The sequence below is a fragment of the Danio rerio genome, chromosome 11 (assembly GCF_049306965.1).
Source record: "Danio rerio strain Tuebingen ecotype United States chromosome 11, GRCz12tu, whole genome shotgun sequence".
NCBI classification, from domain to species: Eukaryota; Metazoa; Chordata; class Actinopteri; order Cypriniformes; family Danionidae; genus Danio; species Danio rerio.
The window spans coordinates 1,600,198-1,625,461 of record NC_133186.1 but is presented as its reverse complement, the minus strand read 5'-3'; the positions used below and the strand labels follow the sequence as shown (position 1 = coordinate 1,625,461).

Genomic DNA, 25,264 nt, shown 5'->3' with positions numbered 1-25,264 from the left:
TGGACACCCAAAGCGCTTTACACATTGGGGTGAATCTTATCATTAACTACCAGTGTGCAGCATCCACATGTATAACACAACATGATAATTGCGCCAGACCACACACCAGCTGATTGGTGGAGAGGAGACAGTCCCCTTCAATATACTGGGGCGTTAGGATCCACAAAGAACACAGGTTGAGCACCCCCTGCTGGCCTCACTAACACCACTTCCGGCAGCAACTTAGCTTTCCCATGTGGTCTCCCATCCAGGTACTGATCAGGCGCAGCCCGGCTTAGCTTCAGCAGGCAACCATGTGAGTGTTGCAGAGAGCTAGCTTCCGGCTAGCTCTCTGCAATATGAAATCATCCCAGATAAACTTAAGTTAAATATACATAAAATGCATTTGTAGAGCAGAATCCCAAATAGCAATTTGGACAACAGTGTGTGGATATACAAAAGCTCATATTTATTGACAAAACTCTTACAAGAAAGGTTCATTCTTTAAAGCATAGGCTTGAAAAGTTCATAATTATAGATCTGATAAACCACACCTGATCATTATCTTGCACCGGTAGGGATGTGTTCACAGCTCCACTGCAGATTGAGTCTCTATAATGTACACACAAATCTCCTAAATAAACCCTCCTGAGCTCCTGCTTCAGTACATGCTGAACCTCGCTTCTGCTGTGTCCACATCGTGCTCCTTGAGGAAAGAAAAGAACAGCAGCGTTACAGGAATAAAACCACACAAACATGTTAACATTATTTATTACATGCCTCTGTGGAACACTCGATTTTGATTGGTCAATTATCACATTAAAAGGTACTGATGAAGTCAGAATTATTCACCCCCCTGTATATTTTTCCCCCAATTTCTGTTTAAAGGAAAGGAGATTTTGTTCAACACATTTCTAATCGTAACGGTTTTAATAACTTGTTTCTAATAACTGGTTTCTTTTATCTTTGTCATGATGACAGCACATAATATTGGACTAGATGTTTACTAGTATTCAGCTTAAAGTGACATTTAAAGGCTTAACTAGGTTAATTAGGGTAAAGTTAGGTTAATTAGGCAAGTCATTGTATAACAGTGGTTTCTTCTGGAAACAATCCAAAACAAATATAGCTTAAGGGGGCTAATAAAATTGACCTTAAAATGACTTTAAAATAATTAAGAACTGCTTTTATTCTAGCCGAAATAAAACAAATAAGACTTTCTCTAGAAGAACAAATATTAGAGGAAACACTGTGAAAAACTCCTGTATCTGTTCAACATCATTTAGGAAATATTTGAAAATGAAAAAAAATTCACAGGAGGGCAAATAATTATGAGTGTTTGACGGCATCTAGTGTCTGAATAATGTGCAGGTTAGTGTATACTCCATCAGCTGTTTTTGACTGTCTTCATCTAGTGTCTGAATAATGTGCAGGTTAGTGTATAATCCATCAGCTGTTTTTGACTGTCTTCATCTAGTGTCTGAATAATGTGCAGGTTAGTGTATACTCCATCAGCTGTTTTTGACTGTCTTCATCTAGTGTCTGAATAATGTGCAGGTTAGTGTATACTCCATCAGCTGTTTTTGACTGTCTTCATCTAGTGTCTGAATAATGTGCAGGTTAGTGTATAATCCATCAGCTGTTTTTGACTGTTTGTCCTTATCTAGTGTCTGAATAATGCACAGGTTAGTGTATAATCCATCAGCTGTTTTTGACTGTCTTCATCTAGTGTCTGAATAATGTGCAGGTTAGTGTATACTCCATCAGCTGTTTTTGACTGTTTGTCCTTATCTAGTGTCTGAATAATGCACAGGTTAGTGTATACTCCATCAGCTGTTTTTGGTTCTGTCAGCTTTGCATTTCATTAAAGAATTAATAAACGATTACGGGCTGAGAATAATGTTTTGTGTCTGATTTAAATATTTTGTAGCAAATAGTCGTGTAATAAGCATGATAAAGTACATCCAGGATGGTTGTTTTGGCAGAATAGACTGTAATGTACATTTATATATTCATTCTAGTGTTGTTTGCTTTCCTATATAATTTTTTGTCTTGGACCACAAACACAACACCTACTTTAAACAGAATGTTTAAGCTACTTTTTTTCTTTTACAAATAAATAAACTAGTCACTAAAGCTTGTATGTTACACTCTTAATTTATTGTTGACATTTTGTTGTCTTTCCACAAGTCTTTTAATGGTCTGTGAGTTTAAAATTAAAACCGTTTATTGGTTATGTCTGAGCTTGGTGTCCATTTTCATTAACTTTCTCTATAAAATAAAATATAAATGTGTTCAACACACGTTCAACTTACTTCATTGAGTTTCTTGAACTCCACCACTTGGAAGAAGACGTGCTCAAGTATGTGCTTGGCATCTCGTTTGTCTTTGTCCAAATTCCCCGTCACTCCTAAGATGTCTCCACATTTACGAACGTAAAACTCAAGATCGTCATCGGTACCTTGAGGAAGAAAACAGATCGATGACTGAAGACCACAAACAATAAGTACATGGACACAGACTACAACATCATTCTGGGCATTCAAGGGCATCCGCTGCATAAAACATATGCTGGAATAGTTGGCGGTTCATGCCACTGTGGAGATCCCTGATTAATAAAGGGACTAAGCCGAAAAGAAGAATGAATGAATGACTTGGCTGTAGTGTATGAGTGTGTGTGTGAATGTGTATGGGTGTTTCCCAGTACTGGGTTGTGGCTGGAAGGGCATCTACTGGGTAATACATATGTTGGCGGTTCGTTCAACTGTGGTGACCCCTGATGAATAAAGGGACTAAGATGAAAAGAAAATGAATGAATGATGGTAATGACAGTGTTAAAGGCTCACATTTATTGGAGAGCTGAGCAAGTCGGACTTTCTCAGAGGAGAAGGTCTCGTCCAGGTCAAACAGGTCCAGCATTGGTGGAGGAAGGTCTCTAAAGGCCGGCTGAAAAACCTGAACACAAGACAAACACCCACAAACACACAATCATCTGGGTGTGCATTACAGAAAGAGCCTAGTTTTAGGGGTGCGTTCACAACGGTAGAGCGTTCCCTTTGGTCTGGATCGAGGTTAAAGATCTTGTGAAAGTAAATTAAAGTTTTTTAGATGTTAGTATCAGTCTGTTAGTTTGACGGATATGTTTATACAGATTTATGGATACAAGATTTCTTTAACATTATACACTCACTGGCCACAGTGAGTATACACTCACTGGCCACTTTATTAGGTACACCTGTCCAACTGCTGGTTGATTCAAATTTCTAGAGACTTTGACCGTGGCATGGTTGTTGGTGCCAGACGGGCTGCTCTGAGTATTTCAGAAACAGCTGATCTACTGGGATTTTCATGCACTACCATCTCTAGGGTTTACAGAGAATGGTCCGTCAAAGAGGAGATATCCAGTGAGCGGCAGTTCTGTGGGCGCAAATGCCTTGTTTATGAGGTCGGAGGAGAATGGCCAGACTGGTTCCAGCTGATAGAAAGGCATCAGTAACTCAAATAAGCACTCGCTACAACCGAGCTCTGCAGAAGAGCATCTCTGAACACACAACACGTCCAACCTTGAGGCAGATGGGCTACAGCAGCAGAAGAGCACACCGGGTGCCGCTCCTGTCAGCTAAGAACAGGAAACTGAGGCTACAATTCACACAGACTCACCAAAACTGGACAATAGAAGATTGGAGAAACGTTGCTGCTCTGATGAGTCTCCATTTCTGCTGACACATTCAGATGCTCGGCTCACAATTTGGCCTCAACAACATGAAAGCATGGATCATCCTGCCTTGTATCAGCGGTTCAGGCTGGTGGTGGTGGTGTAATGGTGTGGGGGAGATTTTCTTTGGGTCCATTAGTACCAATTGAGCATCAACGCCACAGCCTACCTGAGTATTGCTGCTGACCATGTCCATCCCTTTATGAGCACAGTGTCTCCATCTTCTGATGGCTACTTCCAGCAGGATAACACACCATGTCATAAAGCTCAGTCATCTCAGACTGGTTTCTTAAACATGACAATGAGTTCACTGTACTCAAATGGCCTCCACAGTCCCCAGATCTCAATCCAATAGAGCAGCTTTGGGAAGTGGTGGAAGGGGAGATTCACATCATGGATGTGCATTAAGGCAGTTCTGAAGGCAAAAGTGAGTCCAACTCGGTACTAGTAAGGTATACCTAATAAAGTGGCCGATAAGTGTACTTTAACAGTGTGGAGATGCATTTCTTGCATATGGTTAATGCATTTGGTTGCACTTTTTGTAGACTCACGGCAGGCTGCAGAGGAGGCAGAGGGGTTTCAAACTGTGGTGTGATCAGCTGGAGAGCCTCATGTTTAACATTCAGCTGCTTGTAAGCACTGAAACAAAGACGCGACATTAGAGATGAATTATTTTCATGCTAGTCTTATTAGCCAAGCACACAAACCTTGCATTTATTCCCATTTCAAAGACAAAACTTAAAGGGATAATTCACCTAACAATGAACATTCTGTCATCATTTACTCAACCTTTACTGGTTTCAAACCTTTAAGAGTTTCTTTTTCCTGTATTAAGATGGAAACCTTCACAGTATTTGATTTTTCTACTATGGAAGTGAATGGCTACGTGCTGTCAGCATTCTTCAAAATATCTGCTTTTGTGTTCATCTGAGGAAAGAAACTCATGAATGTTTGCAGCTACTTGAGTATGAGTAAATCTAAATATTTTTATGAACCTTTAAGACTAAACTGCATGTCTGAGGTGTCTTGACTTGTAATAACATGCAGTGAGATGTCTTACAATACAGTGTCACTGTCTTAAGATGCTTTTTAATTCATTTTTTTATTAAAGCAGTTTAAACACCCTAATATAAAGTGTTAGTTCACCCAAAACATTACATTTCTGTTGTTGACATGTGCAATATAATGACACTGAGGTAGAAAAAAGTCTTTATTTTTGATTTATTTGTGCACAAAATTATTCATGTAGCTTAAAAATATGCCTGAAAGCGTATGGTCTGTTTCGAGGATGTTTTAGAGATTTTTCTGGAAGCTTAAAGCTTGCTGTTTATGAAGGATGAGAGAGCTCCCAGATCTCATCTAAATTATCTTAATTTGTGTTTCGAGGACAAACTAAGGTCTCAAATGACATAAGGGTGAATAATTAATAACAGAATTACATTTTTTGGGTGAACTAACCCTTAAATAGGGCCTAGTCCAAGCTTAAGCTAAGCTCAGATTGTGAAACCGGGCCTTTGTTTACAAACTCAAGTTTAAAGTAGCGCTGGGAAAAGATGAATTGCAGCCAAAATAAAGGTTTTTGACATAAGATGTGTGTTTATTAGATATATTTATTAAGTATATGTAATGCATGTGTGTACTTATACAGTGCTCAGCATAAATGAAAACACCCCGTCTTGTAAATAAACATTTTTATCAATTTCTATTCATTTTATTTTGGTGCAATTGAACAAAACAGATTTATTAAACATATATTATATTTATTAAAATATATTTTTAGTCACATCTTTAGTAATAAAAAACATATTACATTTAAATTCATGCAAAATAATGCAAATAATTAAAAATTTATCTTGATTTTTCCAATTTTTTCATTTTTATTTAATATTTTTCTCTAACATATACATCTGGACTACACATTTTTTAACTTATCATAAGTTATTTTGTTAGATAAGCTCCAGATTTGGCTTCAGTACTGACTAATCGGATGTTTATACACAATATAATATTGTACAGCTTCCTATAGAAAATATTAATTAGAAAATATTAATTAATTAGAAATCTGTGAGATATATGCACTCAAAATAAATATGCATACACGCACATATATTACGCCAAAACTATTTTTTATTTTGAATGCGATTCATTTTTGGCCAGCACTAGTTTAAAGCTGAAAGTTTGACTGTTCACGCTGAATGCATGTCTGTGTGTGCTACATGTGAGAACAGCAGAAAGACGCCTCCTTCAGAAATGTTAATGTAAAGTGCAGTTCTCACTCCAGGACAGAAGGAAGAGTGTTTGTGTGCAGCTTTAGCAAGGACATGTCGAAGAGAGATGTGAAATCTCGCGGGTTCTCGTCTCCCTCCTGCAGACACACTCTCAGGCGTTCAGACAGACTCCCGGTGTCCGGCAGCATCATGTAGTCAGTGATCTGGAGACATGAGGAGCAGGTAAACACTGAGAAACAATGACACTTCACTGCTGTGCAGACAGTTGTTATAAAAAAAATCTAAGGATGAATTTCATATAATGTATTATTTGTCCATGTGTTTAACTGTTCACATCATCATCAATCATCAACATATTAGATTGAATTCTGAAGGATCGCGTGACACTGAAAATGCTTCCAGTCGAATTGCATTTTACCACACATTCATAAAGAAGTCAGTCAATTTAAATTGTACTAATATTTGATATTAATATAGTTTAACTGCATTTCTGTTGAACAAAAGAAACTCCTGACCCCAATTTCTTACTTTATTTAGAATACAACACTAATATGAAGGCGCATGTGGGTGTATGTGCTCACCTCTGGGTCCTCTGCATCGATCTGGTTCAGATGAATGCTATCGGTTGTAAGCCACTGGAAAACAACATCCTGAAACATACGCATCATATTTTTTTTTTTAAATAAAATATTTTGCATGATACAAGTGTTACTCGGCTATCTAGGTTAATTAGGCAAGTCTAGACAACAGGGGTTTGTCTCTATAGCTAATCTTAAAAATAAAAAAACATCTTAAGGGGGGCTTTTAATATTGACCAGTTTTTAAATGTGTTTAATTTATTCCAGCCAAACTGATCTATGATCTATTCTGACCTGAAGCAGGAAATCAGAGCACATCACACCTGTCCTCAGGTCTCTACACTGGCTCCCAGTTACATTCAGAATAGATTTTAAAGTATTATTACTGGTCTATAAATCACTAAATGGCCTAGGAGCTCAATACATCACAGATATGCTCACTGAATACAAACCTAACAGATCACTCAGATCATTAGGATCTTATAAACTAGAAATTCCAAGAGTTCAGTCAGAGCAGGGTGAATCTGCCTTCAGCCACTAACAGCGCCCCTCGCTGCTGGAATCAGCTTCCAGAAATGATCAGATGTGCTCCAACATTTGGCATGTTCAAATCAAGACTGAACACACATCTGTTTAGCTGTGCCTTTACTGAATGAGCACTGTGCTGCGTCGGACAGATCGCACTATTATGTTTTTCGTTCTCTTTTTCATTCTTTTATAACCTGTTTTAACACATTTTAATTTGTTTTTATCTGTTTTTAATCATTTTTATTGTCTGCATTTTATGTCCTAATCTTGTCTTTTTTATTCCTGTTTATGTAAAGCACTTTGAATTGCCACTGTGTATGAAATGTGCTATATAAATAAACTTGCCTTGCCTTACATTTTTGATCTAGAACAAAAATATAACATGAAATTTGAATTTGAATACAACCTTTCAATCCAATCAAACTGCCTTCACTTTACTCTATACAAATGTGTAGCCTATTCCAACCTGCAATGACATTTTGTTCATAACACAATCAGTCTGGGTGTTAGCAGAAGAGCAAACTAGGTTACAGGTTTGTGCACTTAAAAAGGTGAAGTTTTTTATATATAAAGGGTTCTTACACCTTTTCCAGCTTCAAATTCCAGCTATTTTAAGCACTTTCATGGTGCAATTTTATGCTTTTCTGTCACCTAAAAACCAGGGTAAATTACGTTTATATGAGCTGGATGTACTCTTTTAAATCCATTGTGCTATTTTAAGAAAACACATCATGACATTTCAACTTAAATAGTTGAATACTTTGGAGCATAGGTTTATTGGGATATTCACCCAAAAATAATAATAAGAGTTCAGTTATTGGATGAAGTGTCTTTTTAAGTTTGGTCTCTTTCAACCTAAAGTTGACATCTCAAAAAACTGAGCTTACAGTCAGATTGTGCTTGGCTGTAGTACCAAACTTTCATTAGCAGCCGTTGATGATATTTCATGTGCATTGCCATTCAGAATTCATGTAAGAAATGAAATCCTTAGGGGTCTGAGAATTATCATGCTGCAAAATAATGAACTCTTCCTATGTTAACTGTTTTGAAAATCAGTCACCAAATATGCAAACCCTAGATTGTAAGCTTTCATCAAAATGACTTGTTAATACTGTCAATATTACTTTAGTAATATTGCAACTGCATGCAAATGTCCCACCAGTCACATGGTGACAGTTTAAGGGTTAAACTATTCCTGAGCACTGCGTTTGGTGTTTATTAAGTGCAAATATGCATTCTGCGTAAACTTCTCCTAAAAACTGGTCGCACAGCAACAATTTTTTGCACTCACACAAATTTCCCCAAATATATTTTGAGCTTGCATAGATCAAACTTCAGCCGCAAAACCAAAACGGTCGCAACTTCGAGCCCTGCAGTTACAAATTCAAGCAGGTTCAAGCACTTTGTCTAAAATCCAAGCACTTTTCTAACCTTGAAAACACTATATTTAAAATCAAGCATCATTCATTCATTCATTTTCTTGTCAGCTTAGTCCCTTTATTAATCCAGGGTCGCCACAGCGGAATGAACCGCCAACTTATCCAGCACGTTTTTACGCAGCCGATGCCTTTCCAGCCGCAACCCATCTCTGGGAAACATCCACACACACATTCACACACTACAGACAATTTAGCCTACCCAATTCTCCTGTACCGCATGTCTTTGGACTGTGAGGGAAACCGGAGCACCCAGAGGAAACCCACGCGAATGCAGGGAGAACATGCAAACAAAAACACTCAGAAAATGGCGTTTGTTCAAAGTACTAGTTTAAAACGAGCTGAAACAACCCAAATTATTACTCGATTGTTTTATGTTCGTTCATAAGTAAACTTAACTCCTTCATGTTACCTGAACACAAGTGTTTTTACAGTGTGGTATTTATATAGTTTGTTATATATTCACAGTAGTAAACATGCTAAGTGTCTTTATGGAACATGATCTTCACTTAATAAGATGATTTTTCCCATAAAGCAAAAATTAATGGCTTTGATAAAAATTAATGACCCATTTAAAGTATTTTTTGTACAACCAAAAATAAACCCACACAACTTAAATCTGGTTCAGTGGTTTGTTTAGTGCATGTTTGGAAATAACTGTAATAACTCATCATTATCTCACCATTATCCTGCTGTTCTCCTCCTTGTCCAGGTACTGGTCACTGAACATGTGGCAGGAGCCCAGGACTGCCAGTTTGCCAGCGTTCTGGATGCAAACAGAGAAAAGAAAAGCAGAGGATGAAGTTTTTCACAGGTCAGACTGAACAACAGCTGAACATCAGCGACTGCACACACACCTTTGAGTGGTGGAAGGCCAGAACAGGCCTGTTGAGTGGAAAACACACAGATCCAGTGGACAGAATGGCCACTGCAGGCTTCATCACATTTAGCGTGGCCCCATAGGGGTAGACGAACGTAAGTGCCCTGTTTGGTTCAATTAAAGCACATTAGACATCTGAAAATATTCAATAATTCTGTATATCGTGATATTGTGGGCACTTCAATATACAGTGCATACTTATTTATTCTTTGACGAATATTCAGAGTATTGTGTTTGCAGTGGTGTTTATCACAGCATTAAATACTTGAAGATTTAATAGTCTATTTATTGTCAAACATGGACATTTTAACATGTTTATCTGGTCTACAACATTGAAAATGCTTCATTTAACTAAAGTCATTGTAATGACAAACACAAAAGCATTTGATAAACGTTGGTGATAGGCAAAGATAAATCACGATTGATAATCAAATTCAAAATAAAAGTTTATTTTAGTGTTTTATATACTTATATACTTTATATATATATATATATATATATATATATATATATATATATATATATATATATATATATATATATATATATATATATATATATATATATATACACACACACACATGCACGCATATATTAGAATTTTATTTTATTTATATATAAAACATACAGTCAGAATTATTCACCCTCGTTGAATTTTTATTTCTTATTTAAATATTTCCCAAATTATGTTGAACAGAGCAAGGAAATGTTCACAGTATGTCTGATAATATTTTTTCTTCTTGATAAAGTCTTATTTGTTTTATTTCAGCTAGAATAAAAGCAGTTATTCATTTTTTAAAACCATTTTAAGGTCAATATTATTAACCCCTTTAAACTATTTTTCTTCCGATAATCTACAAAACAAGCCATCGTAATACTATGACTTGCCTAATTACCCTAACCTGCCTAGCTAACCTAATTAACCCAGTTAAGATTTTAAATGCCACTTTAAGCTGTACAGAAGTGTCTTGAGGAATATCTAGTCTAATATTATTCACTGTCATCATGGCAAAGAGAAAATAAATCAGTTATTAGAGATGAGTTATTAACACTTTTCTGATTAGAAATGTGCTGAAAAAAATCTGGGGGGAAAAAATAAACCGGGGGGCGAATAATGGAGCATATAACTATGACTTCATTTGTATATGAAAATCATGCATGTATATTAAAATTGATACATAATTTGTTTAAAAAAAGGCCCCACTTTACTTGGGTTGCTTTTGTTATTATGCATGTGTGTGTATCATATATACACAATAAATAACACACACACACACACACACACACACACACACACACACACACACACACACACATATCCATATAATATATATATATATATATATATATATATATATATATATATATATATATATATATATATATATATATATATATATATATATATATATATAAAATCAAAACAATATTTTATTTTGGATGCCAATCTACGTCCAATACTACTAATAACACATTAAAATCAAAAGCTGTAATAATTTTATTAAATGTTAATAATAAGTTAATAATAATAAGTTAATAACTAATAAAATTCTGTTGTATTTTTTTAATTAACTTTAACATTTAACTATAATATAGCTATTTCTCACTGTTGATTTTAATGCATTAACTTACATTTACTAATGAGATTTTATTAAGTGTTACCTGTTGTACTTCGTCATCAAATTTAATTTGTTACAAATATTGTTTTAGTCTGAACATGTATATACAATAAAGCAATACACTTAGCATATTATAGTTATTATACCTGTTAAACTCTTTTTTTTTTTTGCAGCTTAGTCTAATATCGTGATAAAAGCTTCAGCAATTACTTGCAACAAAACAATATCCCAGCCGAAGCATAAAGCTCATGCTTAATGTGGATTTTCAACTGTTAACCCATGCATCTGGATATGGTCACAGCTTAAGCATTGCATTTACAGTTATTACCAGAGATTATCTGTGGATGTTCATGACGACTTACTGTGAATTATTGCCTGTGTTTTCTTCATCAATCACTCCTGTGACCACTTTACCAGCAGCACGGCTGATCTCCCTGAAAAACAACATTTAAAAAATCCTGACTGTTTCAGCATAACCTCCACAGGGAAACACAACTGAACACACAAACCTGTTGAGAACACCGTTGGACACAAGCGCTTCTTTAGGATGGAAATATTTGTAATAGACATTCCGTATCACTGCATCTGGAAAGACAATATTCATTTCAGAAACGCCTTCAATATAACTTTTCAGATTTTGTGTGTTTTCTTTATTTTTGTGAGACATTTGTTCGTTCATTTTCCTTCTGCTTTGTTTATTTATCAGGGGTCGCCACAATGGAATGAACCGCCAGCTATTCCGGCATATGATTAACACAGCGGACGCCCCTCCAAATATAAACTCACCATTGTTAACCATAATACCAAATTCTTCCAGGAGGAAGTTGATGTTGGTGTCATATTTCAGTTCTCCTCCTTCTCCGAGCATCACCAGAAGAGCTCCACCACTGTCCAGATACTGCTTAAGAACCTCCAACTGCAGCACACAACAATACAAAAACACATCACTTCATCTGAGGATCTAAAAGGGGCAGTTCACGCAAATATGACACCATTTACCCGCCCCTTTACCTGTCACAAACCTGCTTGAGTTTCTTTCTTCTGTTACATACAGAAGGTGGCATTTTGATGAAAGCTGGAAACCTGTAACCATTGACTTCCATAGTATTAGTTTTCTCTACTATGGCTGTCAGGTTTTCAGCATTCTTCAAAATATCTTCTTTTGTGTTCAACAGAGTTAAAGGCTTTTGGAATTACTTTAGGGAGAGTAAATAGTGGGTAAATGGTTAATTTTTTGTGAACTATCTATGAACTAGCTTCACCTCAGCAGCAGTGAACTTCTCTCGAGGACCTGCGGTGATCCACAACTTCACTCCCTGGAGCTTCTCCAACGTCAGCTCCTCTTTAATGCTGAGGGACACAAACAAACAGTCCATCGTACTCATTTAGTGATATATTCAGATCATTCATTTTTAATGTCTGCTTTTATAAAAGGGTGTCTGCGAATCAAACAAAACAAACTGTCCATGAATGTAAATGTTTTCTGATATAATTGTACTACAAAAACAAAAATCTTTTTTACTGAGTTTCTGTCTTGTTTCTAGCCCAAATATCTGACAATTCTTAAATCAAGAAGCATCTTCTAGAAAAGCAAAAAGAGCTTGTCTTGTTTTCAGAAATAATACCTCACAATTAAGTGAGTTTTTCCTTAAACAAGTTAAATTATCAAGAAAATGCGTCTTAATTTAAGAATTTTTTAGATATTTCGACTAAAAACAAGACACAAATATAAGCATTTCTTGCAGTGCAGTAGTCGTCAACATTTGAAGTTGTAATAAAACTATTGAAAAACTCTTATTTTTATACTTTCATTTAAATCTTTGTGATTAAAACCACTTTCAATGTTGCCTGCTGTCGTATTCTGACCCATCTTGGGTGTCATTTGTCAGAATTGCTGACTTCTTATCAATTAGAAATGATCAGATCAGAGGTTTTGAATATCAGAATATAGACTTTATTCTCCATAATAAAGCCGAGAAACAGCAGAGCAGACCCCAGAGCATTCTGACGTCTCTCCTGGACAATTCCTTTCCTTTCTTTCTCTCCTCTTTCTCTGCTTCTCCTCTCTCTAACGTCTCTGTGTTTTCCACAATCTTTATACAGGTTATTTAACACCCCTAGGTGTCTCATTTAAACTCTTGACCATTTCGGGATAGGTTTTTACTGTAGGTGGCCCTGTTATTCTTGGCTCTCTGCCAGCTTGCTATGGTCAGCAGAGATGTCACAGTCATGTCAGCAACTCTCTTTGAAACCAAAGCTCTCTCTTTAATTACGTAAAAGGACTAAGTGTTTACATACATTGTCATGATAGGATAATTACTTGATAATATGTTACCTGACAGGCTTCTGACACATATAGCTTCATATGAGTACTTAACATGCATAATCAGTGCTCTACATATTCAGTTATTCCACACAATCAGTCACTCTTCAGCTAAACTTCTAGTGTTGCTTCTCTGCAGGCTTCTCATTTTACACGGACATATCACTGTATTTTTAACAAAGGCTGGCATGTTTACTGCAAACACTCCATACTTTTTGAGAAGAGAAAATTAACTGCTTTACATTTAGAAAATACTTTACACTGAGAGAATAAAATCTGTATGTCTACATGATTTTTACCTTTGAATCTTCCACTGAGCTCGGAGTTTCTTCTGTAAGGACTTGTATCCTGAGCTGCTGGTGAAAAGCTCTCTCTTGGATGCGTTGAAAACAACGATATTTCTTTGCTCTTTGTCCATGCTGCTGTATAATCAGGATCAATTACAGATTCAAACCCTGAAGACGGAGGAGCTGCTGTTTACCTTCGCTAATGTTAATATAACGTTACACTCTTCTGTTTTCTTGCGCATCACTGACAATATATAGTGACAGGTCTGTACATTATCCAGTTAAGACAACTCTAGCGTTAAATTAAAGCAGAAGCAACATCTTTAAAACATGTATAAACTATAAATATTGTGGTGCAGCACGTCACCGTTGTAAGCTAGCAGGCTAACGCTAATCTCTGCCGGTCGAATCCGTTAGAGCAGAGGCTTTAAATGTGCTGTGGGTAGTTATAATGCGAACTTACATCCTGTTAAATAATAGATGTGACTAAAAACAAACAAATTAATAAAAGTTTCCGCAGAATTATACATGCTGTAGCGGCCGCGAGCGATGCATTGTGGGTATTTGAGGACAACACAAGCGTATCCAGGGGCGCTTCCTCCATAGCAACTGCATGCGTGTAAACATAAAAGCTTAAATAGGATAAAAGCGTATTAATTAAATGTAAGGGATAGTTCGTAGAAAAAAAAACTATTATGCTCCACAAACAAATATCATGCTATATTAAAAGAACATAATGTAAACGATGGCGTTGTTTTGTTTACTTTTTCATATTAGACGCAAGAAAATAAAAGAACGAAGTAAAATAAGTTACAATATGTAAATAACAAATTACAAATAATAATAAATAATGCTACATACTTTTAATTCGTAAAAATACAGTAATCAATTTTGTTTATGACCATGTTAATGTCTTATCTTATTAAGGGTGCTTTAATATTACAACATATTCATGCACACACTCACCGCTAACTTTATTAGGTACACCTGACTAGTACCGGGTTGGACCCCTTTTGCCTTAATCCTTCATGACATGGATTCAACAAGCTACTGGAAATATTCCTCAGAGATTTTACTCCATATTGACGTGATAGCATCACACAGTTGCTGCAGATTTGTCAGCTGCACATCCATGATGCCAATCTCCCGTTCCACCACATCCCAAAGCTGCTCTATTGGGTTGAGCTCTGCAGACTGTGGAGGCCATTTGAGTACAGTGAACTCATTTCCATGTTCAAGAAACCAGTCTGAGATGATTTGCGCCTTTCTACCTTATGATCCTGCTGGAAGTAGCCATCAGAAGATGGAGACACTGTGTTCATGAAGGGATGGACATGGTCAGCAACAATAATCAGGTAGGCTGTTGTGTGTTACACAACTGGTTTTTCAACTGGTAATGGGCCCAAAGTGTGCCAAGAAAATCTCCCCCACATCATTACACCACCACCAGCAGCCTGAACCGCTGATACAAGGCAGGATGGATCCATGCTTTCATATTGTTGAGGCCAAATTCTGACCCGAGCATCTGAATGTGTCAGCAGAAATGGAGACTCATCAGAGCAGCAACGTTTCTCCAATCTTCTATTGTCCAGTTTTGGTGAGTCTGTGTGAATTGTAGCCTCAGTTTCCTGTTCTTAGCTGACAGGAGCGGCACCCGGTGTGGTCTTCTGCTGCTGTAGCCCATCCGCCTCAAGGTTGGACGTGTTGTGTGTTCAGAGATGCTCTTCTGCAGACCTCGGTTGTAGCGAGTGCTTATTTGAGTTACTGTTGCCTTTCTATCAACTGGAACCAGTCTGGCCATTCTCCTCTGACATCAATAAGGCCTTTACGCCCACAGATCTGGCGCTCACTGGATATTTCCTCAGACCACTTGTCTGCTTTCTTGTCATTTAAGTGAAAATGATATATAAAACTCTCTGTCAGTGAAAACCAATGGACTGATTCTAGCATGATTAGTAAAGTGGACCTATTATACCCCTTTATACAAGATGTAAAATGCATTTCTGATGTCCTTAGTATGTGTGTGAGAACTTTCAGTTCAAAATACCACACAAATAATGTTCTCTACCTCTCTGAAACTGACCCTTTCAGACTTTAATCCTAATTGAGGCGTTTTGGTGACTGTCGCTTTAAATTCAAATGAGATTGTGCTTTTTTTCTGAAGAGGGCGGAGCTACAAATGCCTGTGTGTCAGCATAGTGGCAGGTGTAAAACAGGACTAACGTGCTCATCAGGTGTGCATGTTGTTGTTGGTCAGTCTATGCCGCTATTCATTTGTGCTTCCTCTAAAACTCCACATCTATAATCCTCTTAGTCTATGCTGACATTATCTTCAGCAGCTCAAACACTCTAATGGCTGATGGACAGACGGCTGCTTCTACCTCAGAGCTGCTGTTTATGCTAATGAGGGAGGGATAGTCACTAGTGGGCGGGGCTCTCCCCTTTTGATGACACATACAAAGGGAGAATGTCAATCAAAGTGTTTCTGCACACTGTTTTCATCAAGTCTGATTAAAAGATTTAATACATGTTGTTTACCATTAGAATCTGGATTTAATCACACACTGCTGACACAACTCTGTGTAAACCCCGTATAAAAGGAAAGTTTGAATAACATTTACAAACACTCATATAAATCACTGTTTAAACAGGTCAAACTGCGCAGAAGTATTTAAAAGTGATAAATATGCTATTAAATGAATAGAAATGCAGTGTAGAGACAAATTATTATAGTCCATGTCCACCTCATTTCTGAAAAATGTTTAAAAGAAAAAAAAAAACAGCAACAGTGAAAAACCAATTGAATGTTTATTCAACTAAAACACAGTGAAAAATGTTTCATAAACCCATTTGAAATGAGTTCCATGACAGAAATGACTCTGCGAGTGAATAATTAAAGCATTAAACTGTACACAAAAAAGAAGAAATCAAGAGGAGCAAAAGCACTTACATAAACAATGTTGAAAAATTATAATCAGCAAGACAGAGGAATGAATTACTATACAAAAGCAGCAGTCAACTTCCCTTCTGTCATATCTTGTTGACTACACCACAAACAAAACAACCAAAATGCTGCAAATCTAGTATGATTCTACTGAATTAAGTTCTGAATCCTAAAACTAAAGCTAAAAAGAAAAGAAAAGAGCCTTTTAAAGTCATCTCAAACTGGAGCAAATCAAACACAACCAACAGCACAAGAGTTACAACTAATATCAAAATTCTGATTCGATGAGCCTCACATTGGACAAAAACCTCTCTGTATGCGGTTTAAGTTTTCATGCGATGTTGAAAATAGCACATTTATCAATACTACACCGGGCTGCAGCCTTCTTAAGCACTGAATGAATGTTCATAGGCTGCGAATGATTCATTTAACACTGAACTACACTGTAAATAATGTCCATAAATGCGCAGTGTTTCATATTTCGTGTTTCAGGTTTAATTATTTATGCTTTTGAGTTGGATTATGGAAAATTTAGATTTCTTTTGACAACTTTGAACCTTAAAGTTGCAAAAAAAAGTGACTTATTGTCATTTTTAATAGTCTGCAGTGCTCTATTGTCTGTGTTGTATATTATGCTACAAACACCTTGTAATAAACAGACAGTACATTTACTGCTATTTCACAGACTTATTTCTCTATATATTCTCTTTTTAATACATTATAGCCACTAAAATGTCACTAAAAGTCACTTTGTTAAAATGTAGAGTTGAATTTGACATCAAAACTCAACAGAGATCAACATCCCATAATGCAACTCACAACCATAAATAAACCATAAGTAAACCACAAAATACAGAAACGCTCTATTAACAGATCTTTTTACAGTGTGTGCTTTATATACTCACTCACACTTTATAATAAGTTTGCATTAATGCATTTACTAACATGAACAATACTTGCACAGCATTAATTATTGATAGTTCAACATCTACTAATGCACATTCATGCTTGTTAACATTAGCTGAAGCACTGCGAGCTAACATGAGCTGCATTTTCATTAGTTAACATGAACAAATCCTGTAACAAATGTATTGTTAATTATTTGTACATGTTAGTAAATGCATCAACGAACACTAATGTAACGTTATAGTGTTGAGTGTTACCGATATTCCTTCTGTAAGCTGGCATTAGTCTTGAGAAGCAGATCTAGAACGGGAACGAGATTTGGACCGGGAGCGAGACGCAGAACGCTTGCGGGGCGATTCTGACTGATGGCGGTTTTCTTTTGGGGACGGCGATCGGGAGGTGGATTTCACCCTCTCGCCGTCTCCATTCTCTCTTGGAGAAGCGGATCTGCTTCGGGATTTCCTGCTGGTTGATTTCTCCCTGGAGCGGCTTCTTGAATCCCTCTCGGACTTTGCTTTGGAGCGACTCCTGGAACGAGAGCGGGACTTCTCTGTACGCGAGCGAGAACGAGACTTTGACTTCTTGGAGTGAGATTTGGAGTGAGACTTTCTACTAGATCTGGACCTGGAGCGGTATTTGCGACCGGATCTGGATCGGGAGTGCTTGCTGCGAGACCTTGAGCTGTAAAAGACAAAAAAAAAAGGTTAGACTGAAGAAAGTATTCATTGAAACAACTTAAATAATAATAATAATAATAATAACAACAACAACAAATAATAATAATAATAACAATAATGATAATAATAATAACAATAACAATAATAACAATAATAACAACTTTATTAGTTAAAAAACTGCATTTTTCCTCAAAGTATATTTTAACTTTTGTTCGAACTTTAAATAATCTTGATTTTAGTTAAATACAATTTTATTCTGATTAAAAATAATAATTACATTACAAAGTATGGTTTACTATATAGGATAGTTTTGCTTTGGGCCAAGCTAAAATCACGGTAATTTGTGACGCACCAAGCATGTTATACAGGCTCAGACTTTTATTTAGGTGCATGTTTTATGCGTATTGTGTTAGATTTGTTGGAAATCAATAAATAAACAAAACATTTCCTCTTTTTCTGTATCTCTAGTACCAAACTTTAAAATAAGCCAGGTTTTTAACAATGACACTATAAAAATAAATAAAAGAAGATTTTTTTCAGTTGAATGTTCATGTATTAAACTATATAAAAAAACATTCTACCCAACAGGGTTTTGTTCCAGCACTAATCAAACACACCTGAACATGCTAATCAGTGTTGAGGTTCTCGGGACCCGAGCAGATTTTTTTGTGGCGCGGCAATAAATTTCAGAATAAAATGCGATAGTGCTCGGTAACTGCAGTGTAATTTGAACCGGAGCGGATAGTCTAACAATATAATGTTCCTGAAAGAGTGCGTGCATCTGCCGTGGTACTGTGTGTCGCCTGTTATAGGATGTCTGGCCTCTGTAACATCCAGCTGGGTGTTTTTTTTGGGAGGCATATTTAAAATCGCTGTACATTTTACATTCTGCCTTGTCCCAATTTGCACCTCCTATGTGTGTTGCTAATATGAAATATGAAACACAATCGGTAGTTAGGGTGACTTTGAAAGAGTCAGTGCCTTACCAGCCACAAACATGGCACTCATGTCTCATCACAAAGGGGTAAACAAAACTGGCATTTAGCCTACTATCCAAACACAACCAACACTTATACCCGTTATCCGTCTCTCTGTTTTGGTAGTGCCCAATTTTAAAGTGAGATTTTGGAAACCAGATCTAAATTTAGCGAGAACAGTCAGGTCAGGTAGAAAACAGATCAGGCAGCGGGTGAACAAAGGCTGAATATACAGCGGGAGCAGTCGGGTGCGGAATAACACCTGGCAGGAGCAAGACTATAAGTTTGGTCCCACGCAGATCTCTAAATCAGTGTCTTCAAGATCACTAGAAATCTACACGGTAAAAAAAATCTTGCTTTATCTTTTTTTGTTTTTAGTCATTTCAACATTCGTCAATAAAACTGACTAAAAATATCACAACAAAATTTGTATAACTCAACTTAAAATAAGTTGACGCAACATACAAATATTTGTTGTCTTGACATTTTTATCACTTTATTTATTTAATTATTTATTTTTTACAGTGTATAGGCAGGTATGTTTGATTAGGGTTGGAGCTAAACTCTGCAGGACACCCAGCTCTCCAGGACCAAGTTTGCCCATCCCTGTCTAAAAGGAACACTGCATAAAAATACGGGTCTTCCTACCGAGATCTGGAGCGGGATTGGCTTCGTGAACTCCTGCGGCTCCTGCTGCGAGAGCGGCGTCTGCTACGAGACCTGCAAACCACAACATACAAATCATCAGATCAAACCAATGAAGATTAAAAACACATATGTCAGATCTAAAGCAAGATACATAACAGAAATCAGACAGTGAAGTTCAACAAGACCCTTTTTACATTAAGACCTCATCGCCACTTTAGGTTTCAACGGGTAACATTGCACTATTATACTTATGCTATTTATACTTACAGTATATTTAAAATGCTAATTATATAAAAAAAAAAAAACGAATCCTTAACTAAAACATTGATTTACTAAATAAGTGCTTATCCAGCAGGGGGCGCTTATAGAACAGCATAGAAACTGCACAGCATCACAATATTCAGATTAGATTCAGGCAAACTTTAGCATATAACTATACACTGCATAAATTTTTTAAAATAAATTTAACACCTTGTACAGTATTTAGGACTTTCATACTTTAAGGGTCTTAAAGTATTAAAAGTTGATAAAACACGAGAGAAATTTACGACCCCCCTGAGTCTGACCTTGACCTGCTCGCAGAGTACGAGCGGCGTCGGCGAGGTTTGTCCTCTACCAGACGGATTTTTCTGCCGTTGATATCTGTGCCGTCCAGCTTGTCCAAAGCTCTCCTCATATCAGAGTGGGAGCGAAACTCAATCACGCCCTCATTGGTCCGTTCCTTGTGCGCGTCAGCATAGGTCACCTCTCCAGCTTGACGCATGAAATCCTGTAGTCAAAAAATCCATTAAATCACTGATGCAATCTAGTGCTGCACAATATACAGTTTCAGCATCGATACCACTACGTGCACATCTGCAATAGTCACGTCGCAGGATATGCAAGGTTAAGCCTGATTTATAGTTGACCAGAAGCTACAGAATTGTATTTAATTCGGCTGGCTTGTCAAAGACAACCTACTGTTATCCTTTCTAAACTTAATATTTTTATTTATTTATTATTATTCTTCTGAGACTAAATTTGCAATTCTATCTCCTCCTAGAGCGTTCAAGCTATGACCACAAAACTGGTCTGACTCTGCTATATCTTTTCTGACTGATCAGACTTTTGGTTGTCCAAAAAACGTCCCGGGATCGTCAGAAAAATCCCATAGACTTAACACTGGAGCAAACTTTGTGACCTCATAACTCTGCGTCAGACTGTCACACAAACTTCTAGCTGGGCTCATTTAACTCCGACTACCAAACTGCCAATAACTGATGAGCTTTTAACTTTCTGGCCACGCCCTAGCAACCACATTTGGACCCTAGAAACTGTCCCATAGACTTCCATTCAAAAGACTGTCATTGACTTAACATTGGATCGAACTTTGTGAGCTTAGAACTCTGCATCAGACGGTCCTACAGACTAATGGCTGAGCTCATTTAACTCAGTCTAGCCAGCAGCCAATCACTGGTGGCCTTTTAACTTTCTAGCCACACCCTAACAACCAGATACTACACCCTAGCAACCGTCCCATAGACTTCCATTGCAAGTGACAGTCATTGACTTAACATTGAATCTATTTATCTGTCTGTACTTTTTCAAACTTTTTTTATCTATCTATCTATCTATCTATCTATCTATCTATCTATCTATCTATCTATCTATCTATCTATCTATCTTCAAACTGTTTTAAACTAAATAAACTATTACGAACAGGCTTTGTCAAGCCAGCCTCAAAGTTTGTCTCGACGAACTTTAATAATCTAGTTACTGTATGTAATGCAAAAAAATATCTTCTTTTCTGTTAGAATAGATTAAAGAAACTCAAACTGTAAATGGTGAGCCGCCTAACTATGCCTTCAACTAAGAGAAAATGATTAAACATTTACTTCAAAAGAAAGCCTTACCTTGAGGTCCTGCCAGCTGCAGCGACTGGACAGGTTCTCCACGATCAGCCGGTACTCTGTGCGAACCGGAGGGCCATATTTGTCTCTTCCGCTTCGGCTCCTGCTGCTATAACCACTATTGCCTTCAGACAAAAGCCAAAAGATCAATTAGCACAGAATTAAGCACTATCCAAAGGGCGCACACAAGGCCACCTCTTCAGACATCATAAAGCACCAAGTTCAGGCATGAGAAAATGAAGTCTGCCTAGCCCACCCCATCGAATATAAATCACACCCAAATAAGACCAGGATAGTTCTGTAGGGAACAATTACTGTGGAGTATTAAAAACAAAAGAAATCCTGACATTTGCCGTTCAATCGGTCGCTCTGAAAGGGTCCAGGCATTGCTGGTCTTCACCCGACAGCAATATAATAACCGCTCCAGCGACACAAGAGGCGGCACAGGTTTAACGTGAGCCCCAAATTTACAGACGAGTGCACATGAAAATAACAAAAATGTATTATAATCACTTAGAAATAAATAACCAGGACTACTTACATCGGATGCTGACATGTTATCTGTCTAGTGACAGAACAGCGACAGCACAAGACATAGCAAGGGAAGCCCATTGCTCTTTTTAATACAAGAAAAGAAAAAAAAAGAAAAACTAGCGGGTGGCTACATAAAGTTTAACCTGACCAATATTTCGTTCAACATAAAAACCAATGGGTTTCCTCACCATCACCCTGGTCTATTGGCAAAAGGCAGCTGTCATCATGGCTTCCGGTTAGGTCAGCCAAGGGTCAAAGGGCAAAGGTCACACACACATTGTAAGGTGAAAGCCAAGGCCAAACGGGACAGGCAGTCATCTTAGCCTCAATGGACTCGGACTCAGCCCGCACCGGACTCTTTTAAATTGAAACATCAAGGACTTCTGTTAATGTTGAATTCAGATGTAAACACAATATCGCATCGTCACACGTCATACTGTTTACATGCCAGCGAGGCTGTAGGAATCAAATATAGATCAATTGCTCAATCCATTGGTAGGAATAGATTTAGAGCTGGACTAATAGAAAGTGAGTAAACAGCCCGCCGTCTGACATGTAAACATCTTTAGTTAGTCACTCTCCCTGATGTTTACTCAGATTACACTGCACATTTTCATGACCCTTGGCGTTTAAATTGGGCCAACACTACAAAAGCAATTTTGGAGGAAATCCCCATTTTACAAAAGGTCACATTGTAGGACCGTCGGCAATTAAATACATTAGATCCTAAACGGCGTCCATCCAGAAGACAGGCACTGCACACTTTAACAGAGAAATTCGGTTAGTCACTGGACGCAGGCGCTTCTGTAAATTAAGGAAACAGTTATTCACTTCCTCTTTTTTTCCTTGAACCTGAGGAAAAAAGGAGGAGAGCAGAGTTTTACAGTAGAGATCAATGAGACTGAACTTACTGCGGCCCCCGAAGCCCCCATAACCCCCACCATATCCATCCCGGTCCCGGCGCGGTCCTCTGGCGTGCTCCACGATCACACGCTCCCCGCACAGCTCTTTACCGTTCAGCTCATACACGGCATCATCTGCGTCACGGGTGTCCTCAAACTCCACAAACCCATACCTGAAACATTTCAAATCAGAACTCTTGAGCGCCTCCAGGTGCTGTTTACTGTAACTTCAGCAGCTCTGTGCACGTGAGCAAAAGTGCCGATCTGATTGGTGGAGAAGATTTTGACGCGGCGCGTCAAAACAAAAAACCGAGCATTAGGTGGGTTTTTTATCAAAATGACACTTTTGCGCGTTGGTGTGCACGATCACATTGACGCTTGCTATTTAGTCGCGAGGCGTTAAACGTCGACGGAAAACGCGAGCAAAAAACGTCTCTGTGTGCACGGGCCTTTATTCATATCACACATTAAAGTTAATTATATATAAAGTCATAGTGTACACAACAATCTCTGGGCTTGCTGCATCACAAATATCAAAATTGTAACTATTTATAAAAAAAATAAATCACTTTCTGGCCATCAGATATTAGGCATGGACATATATATTGCAATCGTAATTTTCAGGCTGGAAAATGACCAGCTAAATCCAGCTAAAACCAGCTTGACCAGCCAAGCCAGAATGAGAGTCCAGACAAAACCAGCTATTTCCAGCTTAAACCAGGCTGGTCAAGCTGGTTTTAGCTGGTCATTTTCCAGCCTGACCAGCTAAGACCAGGCTGGAAATGACTGGAAACCAGACTGGAAATGGCCAAAACCCCTCTAAAACCAGGCTGGTCAATCAGATAAATCCAGCCTAGGCTGGTTTAAGCTGGATTTTTCAGCAGGCAATTTTAACCAGTTCCTGCTTTTTAAAAATATACTCTTTTGTGCTCAACAGAATATATTAAGTCAAGCCAGTACGGAACAAGACAGGTGAAGGGCGAGTAAATTATACATTTTCAGGTGTGCATTCAAGTGCTGTAAAGGCCAACACAATGTAGCATCCGGCTATTTCTTGCATAGAGCAACTGTGCACGGAGCCCCATAATACGCATACAGAAGTAGTGCTTCAGTTGATCGAATCATGTGTTATTCTTCTTCAGGTGCATTTGTAAACATCTAATAATACTAAAGTGGTGCATTAATAACGCGAGCGCCAAGTAAACAACGGCGCGTAAAAAAACGTCACGTCAGCACCTTCAACGACCAGTTTACTAACTTACATCACGTTAATAACATCAGCTGATTAAGTTAACTATTAATCAACCAAGCGTATTCAGCATCAGAATCTGTGACCAGTTCAAAAGTCTTACTACTTTCAGGATAAACGAAGTTGTACACAAACAATCCGCCATTTTGAGCACGCGGTAAAAGCCTAAGCTCGAAGGAAATTAATATAAACTTGCAATCGTTAAAACACAACATTAAGCATTTAAACCACTATCGTTGTATAAACATTAAACATTCCCCAAATAATCTACATAGGACATCAATTAACGTATATATGTAACGTTAATTAGTGAAGTTGGGGTTTGCGTCGAGGCCGCACCGCGCGTTCCTGTCCACCCTCAAACTCACCCGTTTTTAAGATCGATCTCCATGAGTTTCCCGTAGCCGCCGAAAAACCTCTGGATGTCCTTCTCCCGCACATGATAGCTCAGCTTGCCGATGTACACCCGCGGCATGCTTATCCTCGGTCAATATCAAATAAACAAACGCAAAAACAAAACCCTTGTGTATTAAACGCTCTTCGGAATGGCCACCAAGCAAGCGCCTAGGCTACGTCACTTCCTGCGATACTAAACACTAAAAGGACGTACTGTTGGATACACAAATATAAACGTACACACCACAATCCTTTTTAAAACATATATTTTGTTTACTGAAATGAAGCATTTCTTTGAGACTAATTCTTTTATGTCTAACCCTGTTACAAAAGACGTAAAATATGTGAAATGTGCAATTAGCGAGTGTTTATACACTTTTGAATTTCTTTGTTTTTATCTTTTATTTCTCTTGTTTGTGTTTTACTATTGCTAACATCTTTTTGCATTGTACTTAATAAAAAAAGGATGTATACGTTGGACTTTGTTGAGTATGAGCACCAGTTCTATGTGGTGAATTTGGTTTTGTTGCCAAATTTTTAACACTCAACATCAAATATTCAATTTTTAT

At 37.6% G+C, this 25,264-nt stretch overlaps 2 protein-coding genes across 9 annotated transcripts; both read right to left on the bottom strand.

The window, feature by feature from the left end:
- Positions 1-425: 425 nt before the first annotated feature.
- Positions 426-15,681, bottom strand: ift52 (intraflagellar transport 52 homolog (Chlamydomonas)). 5 transcript variants are annotated; one of them, XR_012386748.1, is made up of 14 exons: positions 14,037-14,139; positions 13,586-13,741; positions 12,226-12,313; positions 11,750-11,879; positions 11,473-11,548; positions 11,326-11,397; positions 9,322-9,448; positions 9,147-9,230; positions 6,504-6,572; positions 5,971-6,125; positions 4,153-4,333; positions 2,826-4,054; positions 2,295-2,440; positions 426-685 (listed from the first exon to the last, which is right to left on the bottom strand). XR_012386748.1 is itself a non-coding variant. In XM_073915708.1 (14 exons), exons 2-14 carry the CDS (start codon positions 13,702-13,704, stop codon positions 641-643), a joined length of 1,308 nt encoding a protein of 435 aa, XP_073771809.1. In that variant the 5' UTR covers positions 13,705-13,741; positions 14,540-15,681; the 3' UTR covers positions 426-640.
- A 681-nt stretch (positions 15,682-16,362) lies between these two features.
- On the bottom strand, positions 16,363-24,878 carry srsf6b (serine and arginine rich splicing factor 6b). 4 transcript variants are annotated; one of them, XM_073915848.1, is made up of 6 exons: positions 23,813-24,878; positions 23,060-23,690; positions 21,618-21,739; positions 20,292-20,494; positions 19,726-19,797; positions 16,363-18,104 (listed from the first exon to the last, which is right to left on the bottom strand). In XM_073915848.1, the coding sequence occupies exons 4-6, from the start codon at positions 20,486-20,488 to the stop codon at positions 17,705-17,707; spliced, it is 669 nt and encodes a 222-aa protein (XP_073771949.1). In that variant the 5' UTR covers positions 20,489-20,494; positions 21,618-21,739; positions 23,060-23,690; positions 23,813-24,878; the 3' UTR covers positions 16,363-17,704.
- Between the last annotated feature and the right edge of the window lie 386 nt (positions 24,879-25,264).